At 30.8% G+C, this 18,621-nt stretch overlaps 1 protein-coding gene across 1 annotated transcript; it reads right to left on the bottom strand.

Moving 5' to 3' along the window:
- Positions 1–12,236: 12,236 nt before the first annotated feature.
- Positions 12,237–14,354, bottom strand: LOC123228779 (amino acid permease 8-like). The gene is made up of 5 exons (XM_044654229.1): positions 14,057–14,354; positions 13,618–13,711; positions 13,180–13,537; positions 12,871–13,092; positions 12,237–12,665 (listed from the first exon to the last, which is right to left on the bottom strand). The coding sequence occupies exons 1-5, from the start codon at positions 14,352–14,354 to the stop codon at positions 12,237–12,239; spliced, it is 1,401 nt and encodes a 466-aa protein (XP_044510164.1).
- Between the last annotated feature and the right edge of the window lie 4,267 nt (positions 14,355–18,621).

Genomic DNA, 18,621 nt, shown 5'->3' with positions numbered 1-18,621 from the left:
TAAATCGCATGACGAAAAATACTGCCCTATTAAGTGAATAATGATTTACAGTTTTGGGAAGAAAGAAAGAAAGAAAATGAGGAAAAGAAAAACAGAAGAGAAGAAAGAAGAGTAAGAAATGGAATTTAAGGCTCAAGATTTAGGGGTCATCCCAAGTATAAAATCTAGTGGATTATGGATAGTTTTAGAAGAAAGCAAGATTAGTAAGATATAACACATGCATGAATACTATGAACTATAAGGGGGCACTTTACACTACACCGCCCACAGTAGGGCACGTCCATAATAGGACATAGAGCCATAGTAAGGTCTGCTCGTAGTAGAGTATACTCTTAGTAGAGCTCAATTTAGATTTAGAAATGGTGTAGTGAGAGAAACGAAGAGAGCTTAAGCTTAGAAAAGTGTCAAATCTCTATAGTCAGCTTTACAAAAGTATCAAATAGACACCAGATGAGACAAAATATTACTAAATAGTAAAAAATGAACTAGATTATCGCCTCGATTTCTTATGGAGGTTATGATGTGAGATTGAATCCTAAAAGTGGGTTAGAACAAGAAAGGAGACAGTTTACTTAATTCTTTCCCTACACTGAGTGTTCTTATCTCTCACTTTCTTTTCTTTCATGATTACAGGCACAAGTGATTGTGGTAACTATGAGGCAAGGTCAGGTCAACGAAGATAGATCTGGTTAGAGCAAGTTATCTTTGGTTTATGTTACATGCATACAATCCTATGTTTTTGTTGACTTTTGACCTTTTTGAGATGATTGTACAATTGTATATGATTACTCTATGTTTTCAGATGCTTTAAGATAAGTTTTCGTATGGGATATATACATCTTTTGTTCGCTTCAAGATTTTCAGTTTTCTTAAAATAATTTCTAAATACTTTTAGTAATGAGTTTAGTTCAAAGTAGTTTTTTTAAAAAAATAGACGTTTTGGATATTAATTCGTAACTACCCTCTTTCAGAGGGTAGTAATTCTGGGGAGGGATGTTACAGTAAGAAATAAAGACATAAGGATTAGTTGATGAGAAATGATCTTTCTATATGTCACAAATACGGGTGTACACATATTAGTAAGTTTATGGCTTATCAGAAGGTTGCTTCAAGCATAAGCAGCCCAATTATTTTGCCAAAAAGTGTATAGTAATAATAACATTGACCGCTTATAATGTAAATAGTTATAGGAGGATAGGCCAAGGTGTTCACAACTACGTAGATACAGGCCAAGGCTAGCTTATCAGTAGTGACAGGTTTGTTATCTTTCCATTCCTATCTTTTATATATACTAATAGATTTTGGTGCTAAACACAGTTTCATTACATATGGCATTATTAAGACGATAGGTCTAGTGCTCACATCAGTCACACTGATTAGCATAAAAATGTTTGATGGAGATAAAGTGTGCAATAGTCATATGTTGTTAGGAGAGACAATTACTCTAAGTGGTTTAGAGTTGGCCTTAGATAGATGTAACACCCACAGGTAAACACAAGAACATATTAGTCTTTTCTTTATATTTAATTATGATTTATGATGAAATTTTAGTGAGAATGGTCATGCATGATAAGAGTAATGCCTATTCGTACCTTAGAAGGATAGAAAGTTCATTTCATATTGAATAGGTGAAAATGGCTAACTACAGAAAGGCACAGACCTGTGTGTTGTCGTGAAATTTGAAATTTCTTATAAGATCAATTTCATAGTGATTTTGAAAACTACCTTATTGGAAAAGCATCACACATACCTTGTGTATAAGTGAGACATAAGCCTATATGTCATGTTTGGTAGGTAAAATAAAAAAAGGTGCAAGGTTGTATGTTACTTTTGACACAATTTTCAGTTAGAGAAAATGTACAACCACCAAACATAGAAAGGGGAGAGAAATTTGATAACTTTGATTGCTGGAGAGGAGTCTTAGATCACTAGAATCCTTCAGTCACACCAAGATTAGTAAGAACTTTAGAGGACAAGTATAGTGCCTTTTTTGGCTTTAAATTTGATTGTTATTGTTTATATGATTTGTTTCCATGAATTCATGGCTTATGGTGAATCGTTTTTATGACAACAATGATCATGTTATGTATTGTTGCGTTTAAAAATGTTGGAGTACGTGATTAAGTGAATATGTTATAATATGACCAAAATTAAGGTCTAATATTGATAATGATCACTATCTGTGGATTCTGATAAATTGTTATAGTTGCTTAATGGATTAAAATGAATTTAGAGTGCTTAGAGATAAATGTTTATGTGTTATGTAAATGGATCACCGAAGTTTGTTTATAAATCATCGAAATAATAAGTTCAGATAGTTTTAAGCTCTAATACATAGTTGTGTGTGATAGTCACACATGCATGTATCTCTTTTATAGAAATAGAGTAAAGTGCATGAGCGTTTTCACATGACTGTGTGGTATGAAACGCATGCTCATGTGTGGCTTCTCTAATAGTAAACGACTTAGGCTATATATAAAGAGGACAAGAGGAAATAAAGAAAATGGAAAAGCTTTAGTAAAGCAAATAAGATAGCTAATAATAGTTAAATTGTCTGACTATATAGAAGATAACACAGACCTTGATCGGGTCAAAATAGAAAAGGTTAAGAAAATATATGTACACCTAGATGGCCATAAGTTGTATGCATAAGTGGCAAGATATGTGAAAAAACAATAAGGCTATATGAAAAATATATACCTATGACATGCATCATACACTTAATGCTAAGGTGCATTAGCCACATAGTTCAGTTCAGATCAGATATGCATGGTAAGAGATAGTGACATTTTAGTTAGTTTTTCATATAGCCAAGGGGATGCATCACATACATGCTTATGGTAGGGGCCATTTGAGAATGGTTTTTTAGTTAACAATCTCATAGTTATATATATGTGATAAAAGAAAAACTACGATCAGTTAACTTGTGTGACTAGGGTATCATAACTAGTTTGACTGATAATCTGATTGACATATGCATAAGACACAATAGTTAATAAACATCTAAGATGTCAATTGTTTTCACGAAGGCATCAAACATGTCGAGATTAGCTTAAACCTTAGTAGACTTTATGAGATGACCTATGTATTTATGATAATAGGGTGCCGAGAAAGACGAATGGGCAAAAAAAACTGTTAGAAAATATTTGTTTTAACCAGATAGAAACCTAATAATAGAACATCGAGCTTTCAAATTTTATATTTTATGTAAGGTGTCAAGAAGTCACCTACTTATTTAGTATTTTTTGTTCACACATACACTTTCTATGATTTTATAGGTAGAGATGAGTAGTAGGGCATGCAAGAAAGCCAATGGTCTAGTTCAACTCGTTGCATAAGGTTAAGGTGCGAAATCTTCATTTCCAGTTTTTTAGCATCCTATGTAGTTATGTTTATAGTTAAGACTTTACGGATGTATTAGACATCAAATTTATGAGAATTGGGTTTTCGAACACTTATTATTTGGTTTTTATGAATTGAGGCATTTTAGATATTTTTTTTACACCTTTTTGCACTTACATTTATGATCAAGTAATTAATATCATGCTTTTAATTCCATTATTTTTTGTTATGACATCAAGTTGTACACCTCTCTTCAGGTTATATTCCATATAGCAATATGTATTTGGATAGATGTGTTATAACTTGAATGTAATGGATATGTCAGATTTTGATATGATTCTCAATATGGATTTTATATGCATAGGGGTAAGATAAACTACAAAAAGAAGAAAATATGATTCAACCTTGATAATGGAGATGATTTTTTGTTTAGAAAGGGTTGAGTTCTCAACATGATAATCAACAGAGTTAAGGTCAAAAGATGTTGAGTAAAAAATGTATAGGTTATTGTTTGTATTTATTGAGCAAGTTAGATAAGACAGTCCCGAGTGTAAAAGATTCTTTATCGGTGTGTGAGTTTCCAAATATCTTCTCTAATAGTCTATCAAGTTTAGCATTATAAAGAGAAGTGGATTTAGTATAGAGTTAGCCTTAAGGACAATGTCAATCTCTAAGGCACAATACAAAATGACCCTAATCAAACTTTGGGAGTTAAAGAAGCAATTGTACTTTGTTAGATAGTGGCTTCATGAGACCAAATCACTCATCATTGGGTACTGATCTTATTTATGAAAAAGAAAGAAGATATGTTAAAGGCTTATTGCCTAGATAAATTATTGGCAACAATCTAGGTGGCTCTACAAGAGGAATTTTATTATTGAAAGAGCAAATCATCATTGTATTGGGATGAGATAGTGAGACAGATGTTCTGACTCAAGTGTTGAGACTAGAGATGACCTAAAGGATAATATTGGATGTCAGATATATTAGAAAGAGAATAACATAAGCTTAAGACCATCAAATAAGTTTTGCAAATTAGAGGGAATGCCTTTTTGTGCATTCATTGAATTTTAATTTGGATAAGGTTCATTTTTTGGTGATTTCAAGATGTGTTTTAAGTTGGATAATAGTAGGAATGATGTTCATAGAGGGTGAAGGACTATTCGCAGGTCTTGTTTGGCAAAATAAAAAGAGGTATAAGGCTTAATAATTTTTTTTATATAAATACAATTCTAGAGCCAAACAATAAGCTTGGGAGGCCTTGAGTACGATTAGAGACCACTAAAGGAGGGTTAGATCGTTGGATTTTCATCAACCAAATGAAGAATAAACATTCTTGGAAGTAAAGTAAATTAGTGACCTCCTCTCTTTAGTTTGATTGAATTCACTATAGACTTGAGAATGACTCTATATATATATAAATACTAATGATTTTGTAGATGTACACAATTGGTGCTAGTTATCTAGATATATGATCTATGTTTATGGAGATTTATTTGGTAAAAATAAGTTTTGGAATAACTTAGAATTTTATATCATGATTAAAAGCATATGGAATGTTAGATTGTCTGGAATTCATAGGAAAAATAATAAGATCACAAAATTCCAAATGATGATGAACACTCATTCATGGAAATATGAATGTGTATTCATCCTTTAGGAAGAAGAAGAACTCGTTGTTCACATGAAACACATTAAAATAACATACATCAAGATAACCACCAGTTGTATGTGTAAGTGTTATTATATATGAAAGCAATAGAGTTATATAAGAGATAAATACCTATGAAATGTATCATACACTTGTCGCTAATGTGCATTAGTTATTAATTTTAGTTTAGGTGTGCATGGTTAGAGATAATGGCAATTTAGTTAATTCCTCACATGATCAGTGTGATGTATTACATATGAGCTCATGGTATGAGGCATCGAAGGATGGTAATCTAGTTAGCAATCTCGTATCTATATGTATGTGGTAAGAGAGAGATTGTGACTAGTTTTCTTGTGTGACAAGGGTATCATAGCTAGTTAGTGTGAGAGTCTAGTTGGTTTATGCACAAGACATATAAACAGTAACCATCTGGGATGTCGATTACTTTCATAAAGGCATTAGATATGCTAAGTACAGTTTAGGCCTTAGTCATATTGGATAACCTTTCTTATGTATTAGGCACAAGGGTGTTGAAAAAAGATGAATGGACACTGGAGGATATCAGAAAACATCCAATATTAACCACGTAGAGACTTAGTGATGAAATGCAACAGTTTCAAGTTATGTTGTATGTAAGGTACTAAAAGATCACCTATTTACTGTGTGTTTTTCACTCATATGTTCCTTTACATGGTTTTGCAGATACAAGTAAATAACAAAACATGTGGGGGTGCTAGCGGTCCAACTGAGATTGCTGCAAGGAGAAAAGGGGCAACTTAGTCGTTTTTTTATTTTTTAGCAAATTATGTATTTACTTCTCAGTTACACACAATTATGTTTAAGTGATTTTAACCATGGCCCATACTCTATTATAATTAATAGAAAGTTCAAGTAGTACACGTTTCTAAGGATCATATTTCGTGTTATGGTATGTACCCAGAGATGAGTGTTACACCATCTGTACCCTAAAATGCTTATTTCAAGATGAAATTGAAATCATCCCTAAAAAAAATGCTAAGCTTAACCTAATGAAAATAAAGTTACATCCCTTAAAGTGATCAACTTGGGACAAATTGACATCATCTCTAAATATTTTGCCTCTAAAATTAAGTGTTAAGCTTTGGTGGATGAAAAGTTTTGTCCCTTAAACTAATCATTTAAGGATGAAGCTAGAATCATCTCAGAAATTGAGTGTTATGCTTTGGTGGACAAAATAAAAAATTTCATCACCTAAAATAACCATTCTAAGACAAAATTGAAATCACCTCTAAATATTACCTCTCTAAAATTGATTGTTAAACTTTGGTTGACAAAATCAAAATTTTGTTCCCTAAAATAATCATTTTGGGATAAAATTGTAATTTTTCCTTAAATTTAGCACTAAGCTTTGATTGACAAAATTAAAATTTTATCCTCTAAAATTATCATTTTGGGACAAAAATTAAAATTTTGTCCATTAAACCTAGATATTTCATCACTAAAATTAAGTATTAAGATTTGGCGGACGAAATTAATGTTTAATTCCCTAAAATTAGCATTTTGAGATGAGACTAAAAGTGTCCATAAAATTGAATGTTAAGTTTTGGTGGATGAAATTAAACTTTTGTCCTATCAAATAATCATTTTAGAACAAAACTAAAATTATCCTTAAATATTTCATCTTTAAAATTGAGCGCTAAGCTTGGGTTGACGAATCTAAAATTTCATTAATCATCCTTACATTGAATATTTGTGGTAGTTCTTGTTAATTTTGTTAGTATAAACTATCTAGTTTCACCGCAAATTATTAGTTTACCTTTTAGCAAAAATAAAAAATATTGGTAATATTTAATATGAATATCAATTACCAATATATCCTTTTTTTAATTAAAATTACAAAAATATCCTAAATTATTTTATAAAGTATTCATAATTATATTATTATATTATTTTTGTTATTATTATTTCATATTGTTTGTCTTTTCTTTTTTATTTGTTTTTTCTCCTCTCTCACCCATTTCCAATTTTGTCTAATTTTCACCATTGCTATCATCCCCTTCACTTGCTTCCCTCACCGCCGTCATCACTATCACTACCACTACTAACGTTTTCACATCATCAAATAGTAAGAAATTTGTAACCTTCAGGTAGTGGAATATGCGATTAAAATTTTCAATTAAATTAATCAATCATATCACAAATCACCTTTTCGAATCTCCATCATAGTGGATTAATTCACAAGACATGCATAGGGTGTTTAGAGAATTCATACTTGCGTTGGCGCCTCCTTCATCCATCGTTGGTGGAAAGAATAGTAGGTTTTGCTTTCCAACCAAGTATAGGCTTAAACCCTAGTATCCACATGAAGCAGGAATGAGAAAGGAGGTTGGAATCCATATCTTTTGTCTGCTAAGATATCTAGAGCGAAGGGGGAGTATAGGAGAAAGGTACAAGTGTGTTATATATGACTAAGGCAAACACTATATGTGCATGTGAGAAAAAGTGGGCGTATATATAATAATACACAAGGCCTACCCAGTCCTTGGATTTGGACCAAGCGGTCTTTGGCTTAGGATCATCTAATCCTCATACTTGGACTGGGGCGGTTTTAGCCTTTTGTCTTAGTTGGGCTTTGCATTTGTCCCGAGCTGGTTTATCTATAAAAGAACCTAACATGGTCTATTGGGATGTTTACTGGAATAAGAATAAAATGGAGATTTTGATCAGAAAAAGATAGTGCAAGTTTGATGACATTATTGAACAAGATATAACTATTGGATATCCAATCAACAAAAAAAAAAAATTCAAACTATAATGAAACTTGTGTTTAATTTGTGATTCATAATCTAAATTTTGGAATCTAAATTTATGGTTTGAAACTATATTCAACTTTTAAGGTTTTTAATTGAATAATGAAACCTTAGAATTAAATACTAATTAATTTTTTAGAATTACAAAGGTTAGAGACTAAATTTTGTTTGGGATTTTCAAATTTCCAAAATAGGGTTAAATTTTTGGCTCAATTGAGTCTCAAATAGTCCTTAAAAAAAACCTTAAATTAGTTGTAATTCATGATTTTGTAATGAAAACAAGATATGCAACCGCCTCAGTCTCTGCCAACGTGAGCCATAGGCTTATGCTGAATATTTCCCTCGATGTCTAAACCAGAATCTAAAGCCAAAATGGCAATGGAACTCATCAGATTTAAGGCTTTCATCCTTGGTTTCTGTTGCATTTTTGCAACCAAATTTGTCAGTGACACTAACTATGATTCTAAAAACTTCATCCAAAAGACCAAATTAAGCATATTTCCAACAATTTTACAGCTACGTGCCATGATTATGGGAATCAATGGCTAGGGTTTATATTAGTTACGAGTCAAAATTGGGTTTTCCCAACTTGATTACCCAATCTATAAGGTTGAAGACCTGTAACCAAACTTAGTTACTAGGTTAATTGACCTGTTCAGTTTTTAGGTCAAATTGACCCAATAGAGTTTGGCTCAAACCAAGAGAGTGAAATTCACGCACAAAAAGAAGTGGCCATGGCATATGAACATGCAAAGGAGTGTGTGAGGTGTTAGGACGCTGCACGATGGTGCAGAACAGAGGTTTCTTGGCACATGAGCTTAGGTTATATGTGTCTAGTGGCATGAACATTTTTTTCTAGAACCTAAAATTTAGTAAAAGGTATTGTTCACAAGGTTAAATGCAACAACCTTTTAAAAGATTGTTTGAGATCATAAGGTGTCATATCTCACGAATTGTTAAATTAGAGAAATATAATTTGGTATCATTGGAATAATTTGGTAAGTTGTTAGAACATCAGTTGCCAAAGCAGTACATTATTAAAGCTTACAAAATTTTCCTTTTAGTAATGGTACATTTGGCAATTTTAATGCATAAAACTTTCTGTCCAAAGGCAGTCATTGTGTCTATTAAAATTTAAGATATCATAAGGTTAATTTTAGAAATCCATTGGTCGTGAAAAGTCCAATACACCACAAGGGGGTTAAGGTTTTTGACATGTGTTTTTCCTATCAAGTAAAGGATGAAGTATGAGCTAAAAAATTTACCTACTCAAAGGTGATATCTTTTTAAACATTATATCTTGTCAAGGTCCTCATAAAATTTTATTATCCTACAGGTGGAGGATGAACGATGATCTAGAAAATTTATCTGCTCGAACATGATATCTTTTCAAACATCAAATGTTCTCAAGGTCCCTATAGAGTTTTTATTATCCTATCAGGTAAAGGATAAACTATGATCTAGAAAATTTATCTACCTAGAGGTGATATCTTTTCGAACATTACATGTTCTCAATGTCCTTATAAAGTTTTATTATAACCTTGTACTTGGGTCCCTTATTGTATGTCATTTTCTTCGTCAAAAAGTAAGTTGATGATAATGTCCAAGGAATCCTTATAAGGTGTAGCTTATCAAGATTTTTTTATTTTAAAAGCTACTTGATCAATTATTGCTCATATTTCTAATTGGTTGCATTATTTCCTTTTTAGTCTCCATTTCCGTGAACAATAACAACGCCACCGTTAAGGTCCTAACTAGAAGCAATTTCAAAGCATGGAATCAAGATATTGAATTTGTCATGAGTATGGGTAATTGGATATAAGACTTGTTTAAGATACAAACCTCCAATAGTGTCGAAGTTTTATCCCTTATGAGCGAATTAAATGGCGTGAGATACACAAAGTCTGGGCGGGTAAGGGATTATATATCAAAGTTAATTCACATTCAAGACAAACTTAAAAGACATGACATCCTTTTACCCGATAAGTTTATTGTTCACTATATCCTAGTTACCTTGCCTCAAACTTTTTCTCAACTCAAAACAACTTATAACACCATGGACGAAACTTGGAGCTTGGATAGTTTGATTACTAAGTGTGTAATTGAGGAGAATAAAACTAAGAGGAAACAAGGTGAGTTAGTCTTCTTTGTTTCTCAGACTAAAGATGATTATGGTAAGAAAAAAAAAAGAAAGGGAAGTTTAATCTTATTGCTCCTAAAAATGATTGGAAGAAAATGCATTGTCAAGGTAAGAAAAATACCAATGAAGGGAAATCCACAAATAGAGTAAAGGGAAAGATTTTGGGAAGTGTTTCTTTTGTAAGATAAAAGGCCATACGACGAGAAATTGCTTGAAATATAAGTCTTTGTTACATAAGAAAGGTAACCCATTCAACCTTGTTTGCTTTGAATCTAATTATAATAGACCCTCCATTAAATCAATAGTATTTGAATTTAGTTCAAACCATACATATTGATAGGCCAGTATGACCAACCACCACCTTTATGGTTGACCCTTTTACGGTGGCACATTAGGTGACATCAAATCATATTGATTTTTATACGAAATGGTTCAGTGACCACAAGTTGAAGGATTACATGTACTCATGAGTTAGAGGATTTATTTCATAGATATTGAAGCAACAATCTATATGAAAATCCTCAAGTCAGGTTAGTCCGATTAATATTTGTACAACGTGCACCTATATATTATACCCAAGTTGTCAGCTAACAATTCTAACACATGAGAACTCTTAAATGGAGTCGCTCAACACTATGATAATTTCAACACTATTACTTGTGTCTTTGGTTAAGGTAAAGTCGGGATTGCAAATATTTCTAGAATAACCATCTTATAAGGTTTTTATGATTAGTTATTTGATTATTTCGTCACTGTTTTACCATTCTAAAAACATATTAATTTTCCAAACATACTATAAATGCACAAAATGAATAATCAATAGAATCCTTTAATTAATAATGAATAATTTATTACAAATACACAAATCTAATTAGCTTTAGGGCACTACCTAACACAACCCACCAATTTCACGATTATACATTGATAAGTCAGGTGCCAAGCGCACCTGGCCTATGATTTTAACATGTAAGCAATAACAGGTCAGTCATGCCTTGGACTTGCCATGCCATTTTTTCCCAAAACAATGGTCAACCAAAATTTTGCCATTCTCAACCAACAAATCACCCAAATAGTCAACCAAAAGTATATTTTTTTTTCAATACATATTAACCATTTCTAACTAAAAGGAAAAAAACAAATTTTTACTTAACAAAAATAAAATCTAGCCACTGGAAAAGTCTAGCTTCTTCATTTTCTATCTATAGAAATAGGTAAACAAACTTTAATTACAAACTAAACAAACAACTAAGCATTTCCCCTCAACTAATACCAATTTTCAAACTGAAAAAAATGATTATCCAACCAGAAATTCCTAACCCTCACGAAATTTGAATCAAACAAATATACAAAGACAAAACATTACGATTACTCACCTGTGAAGCTATTTTTGAGATAAATACAACTAAAAATCTAAAGGAGATCGAAGAATCAGATCCGAAATTATTGAGGTGAAGAGGAGAGAAATTTTTTTAAGGTCAACTGGTAAGACGGTGAAAGGGCAAAAGGGACTATGAAAGGCTATATATATTGAGGTATTTTGAAAACTTTGCGTTTATTGGGCTAAAATTGAATCATAAAAAATTATGGTTATACTTGCTCAAGAGAATTAAAAATTGGTTAAAATAATTAAATTCCCTTAATGTATATGGTGGCATTATGGAAAATCTGTGACGCATGTAATTCAAACTAGGTTAAACCACAATTTTATAGTTTGGTTTGGTTTAAAACACAAAATAATTTGGTCTGATTTGAGATTTCTTCAAACTGTTTTTTTTTTTTAAAAATGGACCAAGTTTGACCATACATGCCCCTAAAAATATTCCAACTAATAGTTAATTACTATTAGACTTGACAAATTGAAAGAGTAAATTATAATGTGACAAGCTTGGTGTGTTTGAAAAATAAATAAGAAAAATTAAAAAAAAAATTTGGCAAATTCAATTTACGACTTTTCATCATTTAAATTTGTTTTGTTAGAATCCGAAAGTCTTCTGCATGTCTTGTAATTATTAGAGTAATTCAGAACTAACACAGCATAAATAATAGAAGGAAAAAAAAAAACTAGGTGCATTATATGTGTCATTATATAAATAATATATATCAAAATTTGAGTATTCAATTAGATATTTAGATTATGTATCATTATATAATTGGATATTACTTTATCCTTAATATAAAATCATCTGATTATATAATAACATATTATCTAAATATCAAATTATATACTCAAAACTAAATGCATATAGTTTTATTTATTAATAATTAGTTGGAATGAAGTTGTTTACAAATTCTAAACTATGAAATAATTAAGTATCTAGATTTGAAGATGAAACAGTTTCGCATGCTTCATTTGCTCTAAAATATCTGCAAATGAACCAATTGCAGAAAGGAGCGTTACAATCAAGCATGACAACCCCAGAATTTGAAACATTATCCATTTAGAGCTTCCTCTTTTGATCTTTGCTTGCACAATGTACATGCTCATAGGCAAATACACAGTCAGTGGCCAGAAAGAAACTGCTCCTAGAAGGCCAAGAATCGCATTGAAGAATGGGAACACCATCGCTATGGCTGTCGTGAAAATAACGAATATTGTTCGCAGCAGAAGCTTGCTCAAGGTGAAGCGGATTGTGTACTTTTTTATGAATGGGAGTTCAACTGTGTGAACAGTATTGAAAAATGAAGTTGGCCACCTTGTTCCAATCCACGTCTCATGCTTGGCAAAAAGTGGTTGAGAAAATACCTGAAAAATTCGCAAACAGAAAGTCACTTTTAGACAGCAATAAGTACTCTTATTTACCCTTATGTATGTTCTTGGTCAATCCTTCAAACATAATCCAAGAGTTTGACAATGAGGTAATTTTAAAGTAATCCAAGAGTTTATACATGTCGATACCTGATACCTTTCTTACTAATTAATTTTTTTAATTTATGTTGAAGAGGGATACCTGATAAGCTCCAATCAAATGTATAACCACAGCAAGGTTAGCAATGTCGACAAGCCAGAATAGATTATTATATACAGCAAGAATATTTCCAGGAGCATCATTTCCATAGGCAGCATAACCCATGCATCCAAGAGAAACGTAAAACAGCGTCGTTGCACCAATTGCATTCAATGACACTTTCTTCATTACAGTATTTTCAGGTGGGGGAGACTTCAATGTATCCTTAATTAAGTTTAAGAAGTTAAAATGTAAGCAATAAGTAGTGTTAAAAAGTATAAAGAAAATCATTTGGGGTTCATATTGAAAAACCTGGATTTCAAGTAGTATATTGGCATAGCCGTAGGCAAAAGCAATGTTTCCGAGGCCTTGAAAGGCATGCCAAATCTTTGTCGACGTAGGTAAGCCTGTACCACCATTGGCAACCTTGAAAGTTCCTTTGAACTCAAGATGAGAGGAAAATTTCGCAATCGATAAGCAAAGTGCGATAGCAGAATATAGAAAAGATGTAACAGAGGCAATGATGGATAGGAATGTTATTTTCTCCAAGTTAGGGCATTGAGATAGAATAATTTCAATTGCTCCAAATATTAGCATGTATAGGTTTCCTGATACTCCACATGATGCGTTCTGTCCCTTCTCATGGAAACAAGTTGATTTCTTCAAACTCCTGTGACATTGAAGAAGGACAATTACATATCATATAACAGGTAAAACAAATCAACAAATTTATTAGGTGAATGTACTTACGCTGCACTAATGGTGGCTGTAATTGTGTAGCCAATCATTGTTCCCCATAACATTATATATTGCAGTATACTACAAACCAGTAAATCGGTTGGACCTACAGCAAGGGTTGAGAAATTTTTCATTTTTCTGTCATATAATTAGAGTTCATAAGACTTCCCCTTTCAAAGGATTGATTAAATAACAAAACCAGTCATGAGTATTTCTAAAATACTCAAATTCCTCTACTGTCAAAATAAATGATAAGAAGATAAATTGATAAATATTCAATATCTCTTAATAGTGTAAGTTAACCATTGACAACTGTTTAGTAGCCTATAATTTAACCTAAACAAATTAATGTTAGATATAACAAGTATTCATGACATGTTTTGTGTAAATTTTCATGTAAATTACTAGGAAAGAATGTTTTAATGGGGATTGAAATGAAGATGAATTATACCTAAGATAGCTCTCACGGCATCAATGTAAGTGCAGTTTCTTCTTCCGGTGATAGGATCAGGACTTCGATAGCAATCAGAGAACATAACAGCAGCGCAACAAGTAATAGCTGCAAAGGTAACAAGAACGAAGGGTCCCATAATCCAACCAAGTTGAGCCACGCTCCATGGCAATGACAAAATACCTGAACCAAGTATCGCAGTAAATGCATGGGCTGTTCCCGTCCACAAAGTTCCTCCATTAATCAAAACAAAACAACATTTTAGAAACTGGACTGGGCCGAACATATAAGAGCCCATGCCCTTCTCAATAATCTGTGATGTTTCAACAAATTTAGAGGAAATCTTCTCCTTATCTTAGCTCTTGAGCTTTTACAAAATTAGCTAGTAAACAAATCCATTTGTAAATAATAATTATTATTATGATACGTTGAATTGAAATATGTGAATAGAATAAAGATAGAACTTATTTATAATGATGGGTTTGTAGAAAATGGGCGTAGGGAGTAGTACACATTAAGTAACAAACATTTTATGATTCTCCCGCTTTATCTAATTCTATTTTTAATCTTGTAAATATATGATCGCTATAAATCGATAATCTAAAATATTTTAAACAAACTTTTGATGTGATATTATATAGTTGACTTGCTCATTCATTATCTTTCTCGAGAGACAATTGTACTCTCAACAAAAGTTCAATACAAACATTTTTGTTAGTTCTCAAGATATTAAGCCAATATTCTATTGAGTTATACAGACATAGTCAAACATTTCCAATAAAGACATGAGTGTCCTCCTTCCTACCTTTAAACACTTTGAATACCCTAACTCTTCACCATTTCAATTCAAACTATATAATCAATTTCTCACTAAAAAAAAAAAATCGTAAAATCAAGCAAGAACCTTGAATAAATCCAAGTATGAAGATGTATGTTTGATTGTTTTGTTGTTGATATTAATGATTTCAAGGATTTTAAGGGTAAAAATTGTTGGAATTACGAAAAGAAACAATAATCATGTAGTGGCTGTTTTCTAATTATTATTCACGTCTACTATTTTGAGACGTAATTTTCTTTTGTTAATCAAAATAAAAAGTCTTTTCATATTTGACATTGCAATGGTTTGAGGTGGTGATGGGTTAGACCGGCTTCGACTCAACCCATTAGGCATACCCATACACTAATAAGATTTTGGGTCAAGTCAGTTCATGAAAACTTTATGGCCCAAGACCCAACCCTATATGCAACAAGTTGGAATGACCCACCGAGCCCTACGGGCGGCCCATTAATTTTAATTAAAAAAATTGTATTAAATAATCTTTTTAATTATATTTTCTTTAATTAGAAAACATGCTAAAAAATTAAATTGTAATTAAAAAGAAGACAAATTTATTTACAATAGATGAGTTGAGTTCTCATAATTAATCACAATAATGTGAAATCTAAAACATGAATTTGGTTAAACCTTTTACTTAACTTTTATTTATAGTTTCACAACAATAAAGGGAATGAGTGATTGTATTTTTCTAGATGTGAGACTTTTATACTTACACCTTAAAATTTTGCAAAGAGTCTCACATCTAAAATAATAAAATTTTTTACCTTTTTTACCTACTATAAATAAAGGTTTGATTATTTTATACATTTAAGATTGATCTAAAGAACTTACAATCATTTTCAACTCTAAAATATTTATTTCTTATAAATATTTATAATTTTTAAAAATATTTGTAAATAGTAACATGTGAGCTGTCCCATGGTCCGAACACTTAGGTTGATGGCCTGACCCAAAAGGCTATGGGTTGGACCCAATACTGAGTAAGACCTTATTCCCTAGCAGGGGTAAATAATGTTTTATTGAAAATGACTGAAATGATATTTTAATATTGGAAGAAATTTCCAAATAATTGAACTTTTAAATTGATTTGTTGAAATTATTACTTAAAAAGTAATTGGAATTTCAATTTGATTTCATGAAATTATTACAAAAAAATAAATATTCAAACTGATTTAGTAAAAATTTAACTAAAAATAATTAAATTTCTAAATTGATTTCATAAAATTATCAAATAAAAAATAATTGAATTTTGAAATTAATTTCATGAAATAATAAATTATAAATTAATTAAATTTCTAGGTTGATTCCAAGCAATTATTATCTAAAATAATTGAATTTTCAAAATAACAACTGAAATTCCAAATTAATTTCATGAAATTATTACTTCAATTTTCATATTGATTTTACGAAATTATTAACTAAGAAATAATTGAATTTCAAAATGCAATCCATTAAATTATTACCTAAAAATAATTGAATTAATTCAATTGATTTTATGAAAGTATTACTGGAGAAATAATTATATTTCCAAAAACAATTTCAAGATATTATTATGGAGAAAATAATTGAATTTCCAAATAGATTTCATAAAATTATTATAAAAAATGATTTTAGAATTGTTACCTTCGTCACTTCTTTGTGATATATTAATTAACCCTCCTATGCATCTGGTAAAATATCCCTAAACACAATTTTATCTAGTAAAATTATATTTTACATCCCAAATGCATCTATCTAGAAAATTACATTTTATTGCATTTTCATAATTTTGTAATATATTAATATATATATATATATATATATATATATATATGATTAATATCATTTGCATCTCTAAAACACAAGCAAATATAATTTTTCTTTTGCATACTAAAAAATTTATCACTTTCACTCATATTATCAATTTAAAAAATCAAAACCCTAAACCTAACTATGATTAGCCCCAAACTTATAGTCACATCAATTAAAATTGAAATTATGATTAAAATCATACCATTTTGATGCAATATTCTGGTTGTAATAATTGCATCATCTCAGTGCGATTTAACATGTATTACTCCAGATGGAATCACACCAAGATTGTTCAACTAAAACCACACCATATTGGTGAAATTTTGACTAAATTGCAGCAATCTAGTGTAGTTCTAACCATTGTCAATGACAAATTAATTATTAATTTATTTTTGTTATAAGTATTCATTTTAAAATTAATATAAACTAGGGATGGCAAATACATTTAATAAAGTTTTAGGAATAAAATGTTATTTCACTTAGTAATTATTGAAAGTGATAAAGGCTATTTCGTTTTCTAAGTGTTTCTATCTTAAAAATTAACCGATTCTACTAACAGAACCTAATGGAAAGTATGCAGGTAACATTTTTAGAGCTTATGGGAAAGTGTCGATAGAGAAAAAAAGGGTGGGAAGCAATATTATCCCTTATTAAATTTGAATAATTTCATATATGGTAATTCTACCAAAATAGACGGTTGTTTCGAGTAGCTATAGGAATCTATCCAAAAAGGAGGAATGAGTATCAAATTTTTGAACCTGTACCCGTTTAAACATGTACCCAAAAACATTAGTATTTCACGGATAGACCGGGTGAACCTGCAGGTGCTTGGAATTATTTAATCAACTAATTAATTCAGAAAAATGCAAGTGTTATCTTATCCATCTAATTTTTCATTTCATCTTCAACCTATAGTGTCTCTTCACTTCTCCCTATCACAATTGAACCAAAAAACAGAGGCAAGAAAATAAGAGTTGGATCCAAGAGTCCTAGAAAAGTCAATTTTAGAAAACCAGACTAAATGGATTCCATTTACGGTGGTATTGCAATTTCGCAAATACTAGCCATAATATTGATGGAGGTCATTTTCTTTTGGTGGTCAATGACAAATGAACCACTCTCATTTCTCCGGCATGAATGCTTGCTCATAAGAACCAAAGATGGGTTCATTTGCCCTTCACATTTTTAACTGTTAGGAAAATAAAGTAATTAAAAAAATTTAAAAGTAAATTATAGGAGTACCCGTGGATCCACATGTACCTACAAAATTGGGTACAGGTATACATATTTCTTAACCGTATGTATTGATCTATTTTTGCTCCGTATCACTTTTGACCCAACCCTACCCACTCAGCGGGCCTGTTTGCCCTGTCTAATATATAGCATTCTTCACATAAGGCATCAAGACTCACTTACAAAATTGCCTAGCCATTGAAATGAAATAAAGAAGGGATAAATCTTTCAGACTTTTGGACATCCCTTTCTTGAGTTTTAACAAATAATCTTAAATAGAATGTTTTCTAATCCTGTAAAATTGCGAAAGAATATGTATATAAATTTCATATCAATTTTTATATAGTTAAAATCCTAATATTCATTGACGGATCCATGTGTGTATGACTGGCCGCTGATGACCTCACAAAAAAAAAAAAAAATTGTAATTTTAAAAAGTTTTGTTATATTTCTTTTAACTTTTTTCAATTTTAATATAATTTACTTTATAAATTTGCCACCCATGTAAATATAAAAAGAAACCAATTTTTATTTTTATTAAACAAATAAAATGTTGTTGGTTTAAGAAGACAAGTGTTTTGTTAATTGAAATTTTTTATATTGGCTTTAACAATTTGAACTCAATTGAGGAGTGAAACTCAAAATAAATAGAATATTATTGCCACTCAAATGTCATTTTTATTATAAGAATTTATATAATTTA

The sequence above is a fragment of the Mangifera indica genome, chromosome 11 (genome assembly GCF_011075055.1).
Source record: "Mangifera indica cultivar Alphonso chromosome 11, CATAS_Mindica_2.1, whole genome shotgun sequence".
Classification (NCBI taxonomy): Eukaryota; Viridiplantae; Streptophyta; class Magnoliopsida; order Sapindales; family Anacardiaceae; genus Mangifera; species Mangifera indica.
Note: the sequence above shows the minus strand (reverse complement) of the source record. Positions and strands in the feature narration are given on the sequence as shown.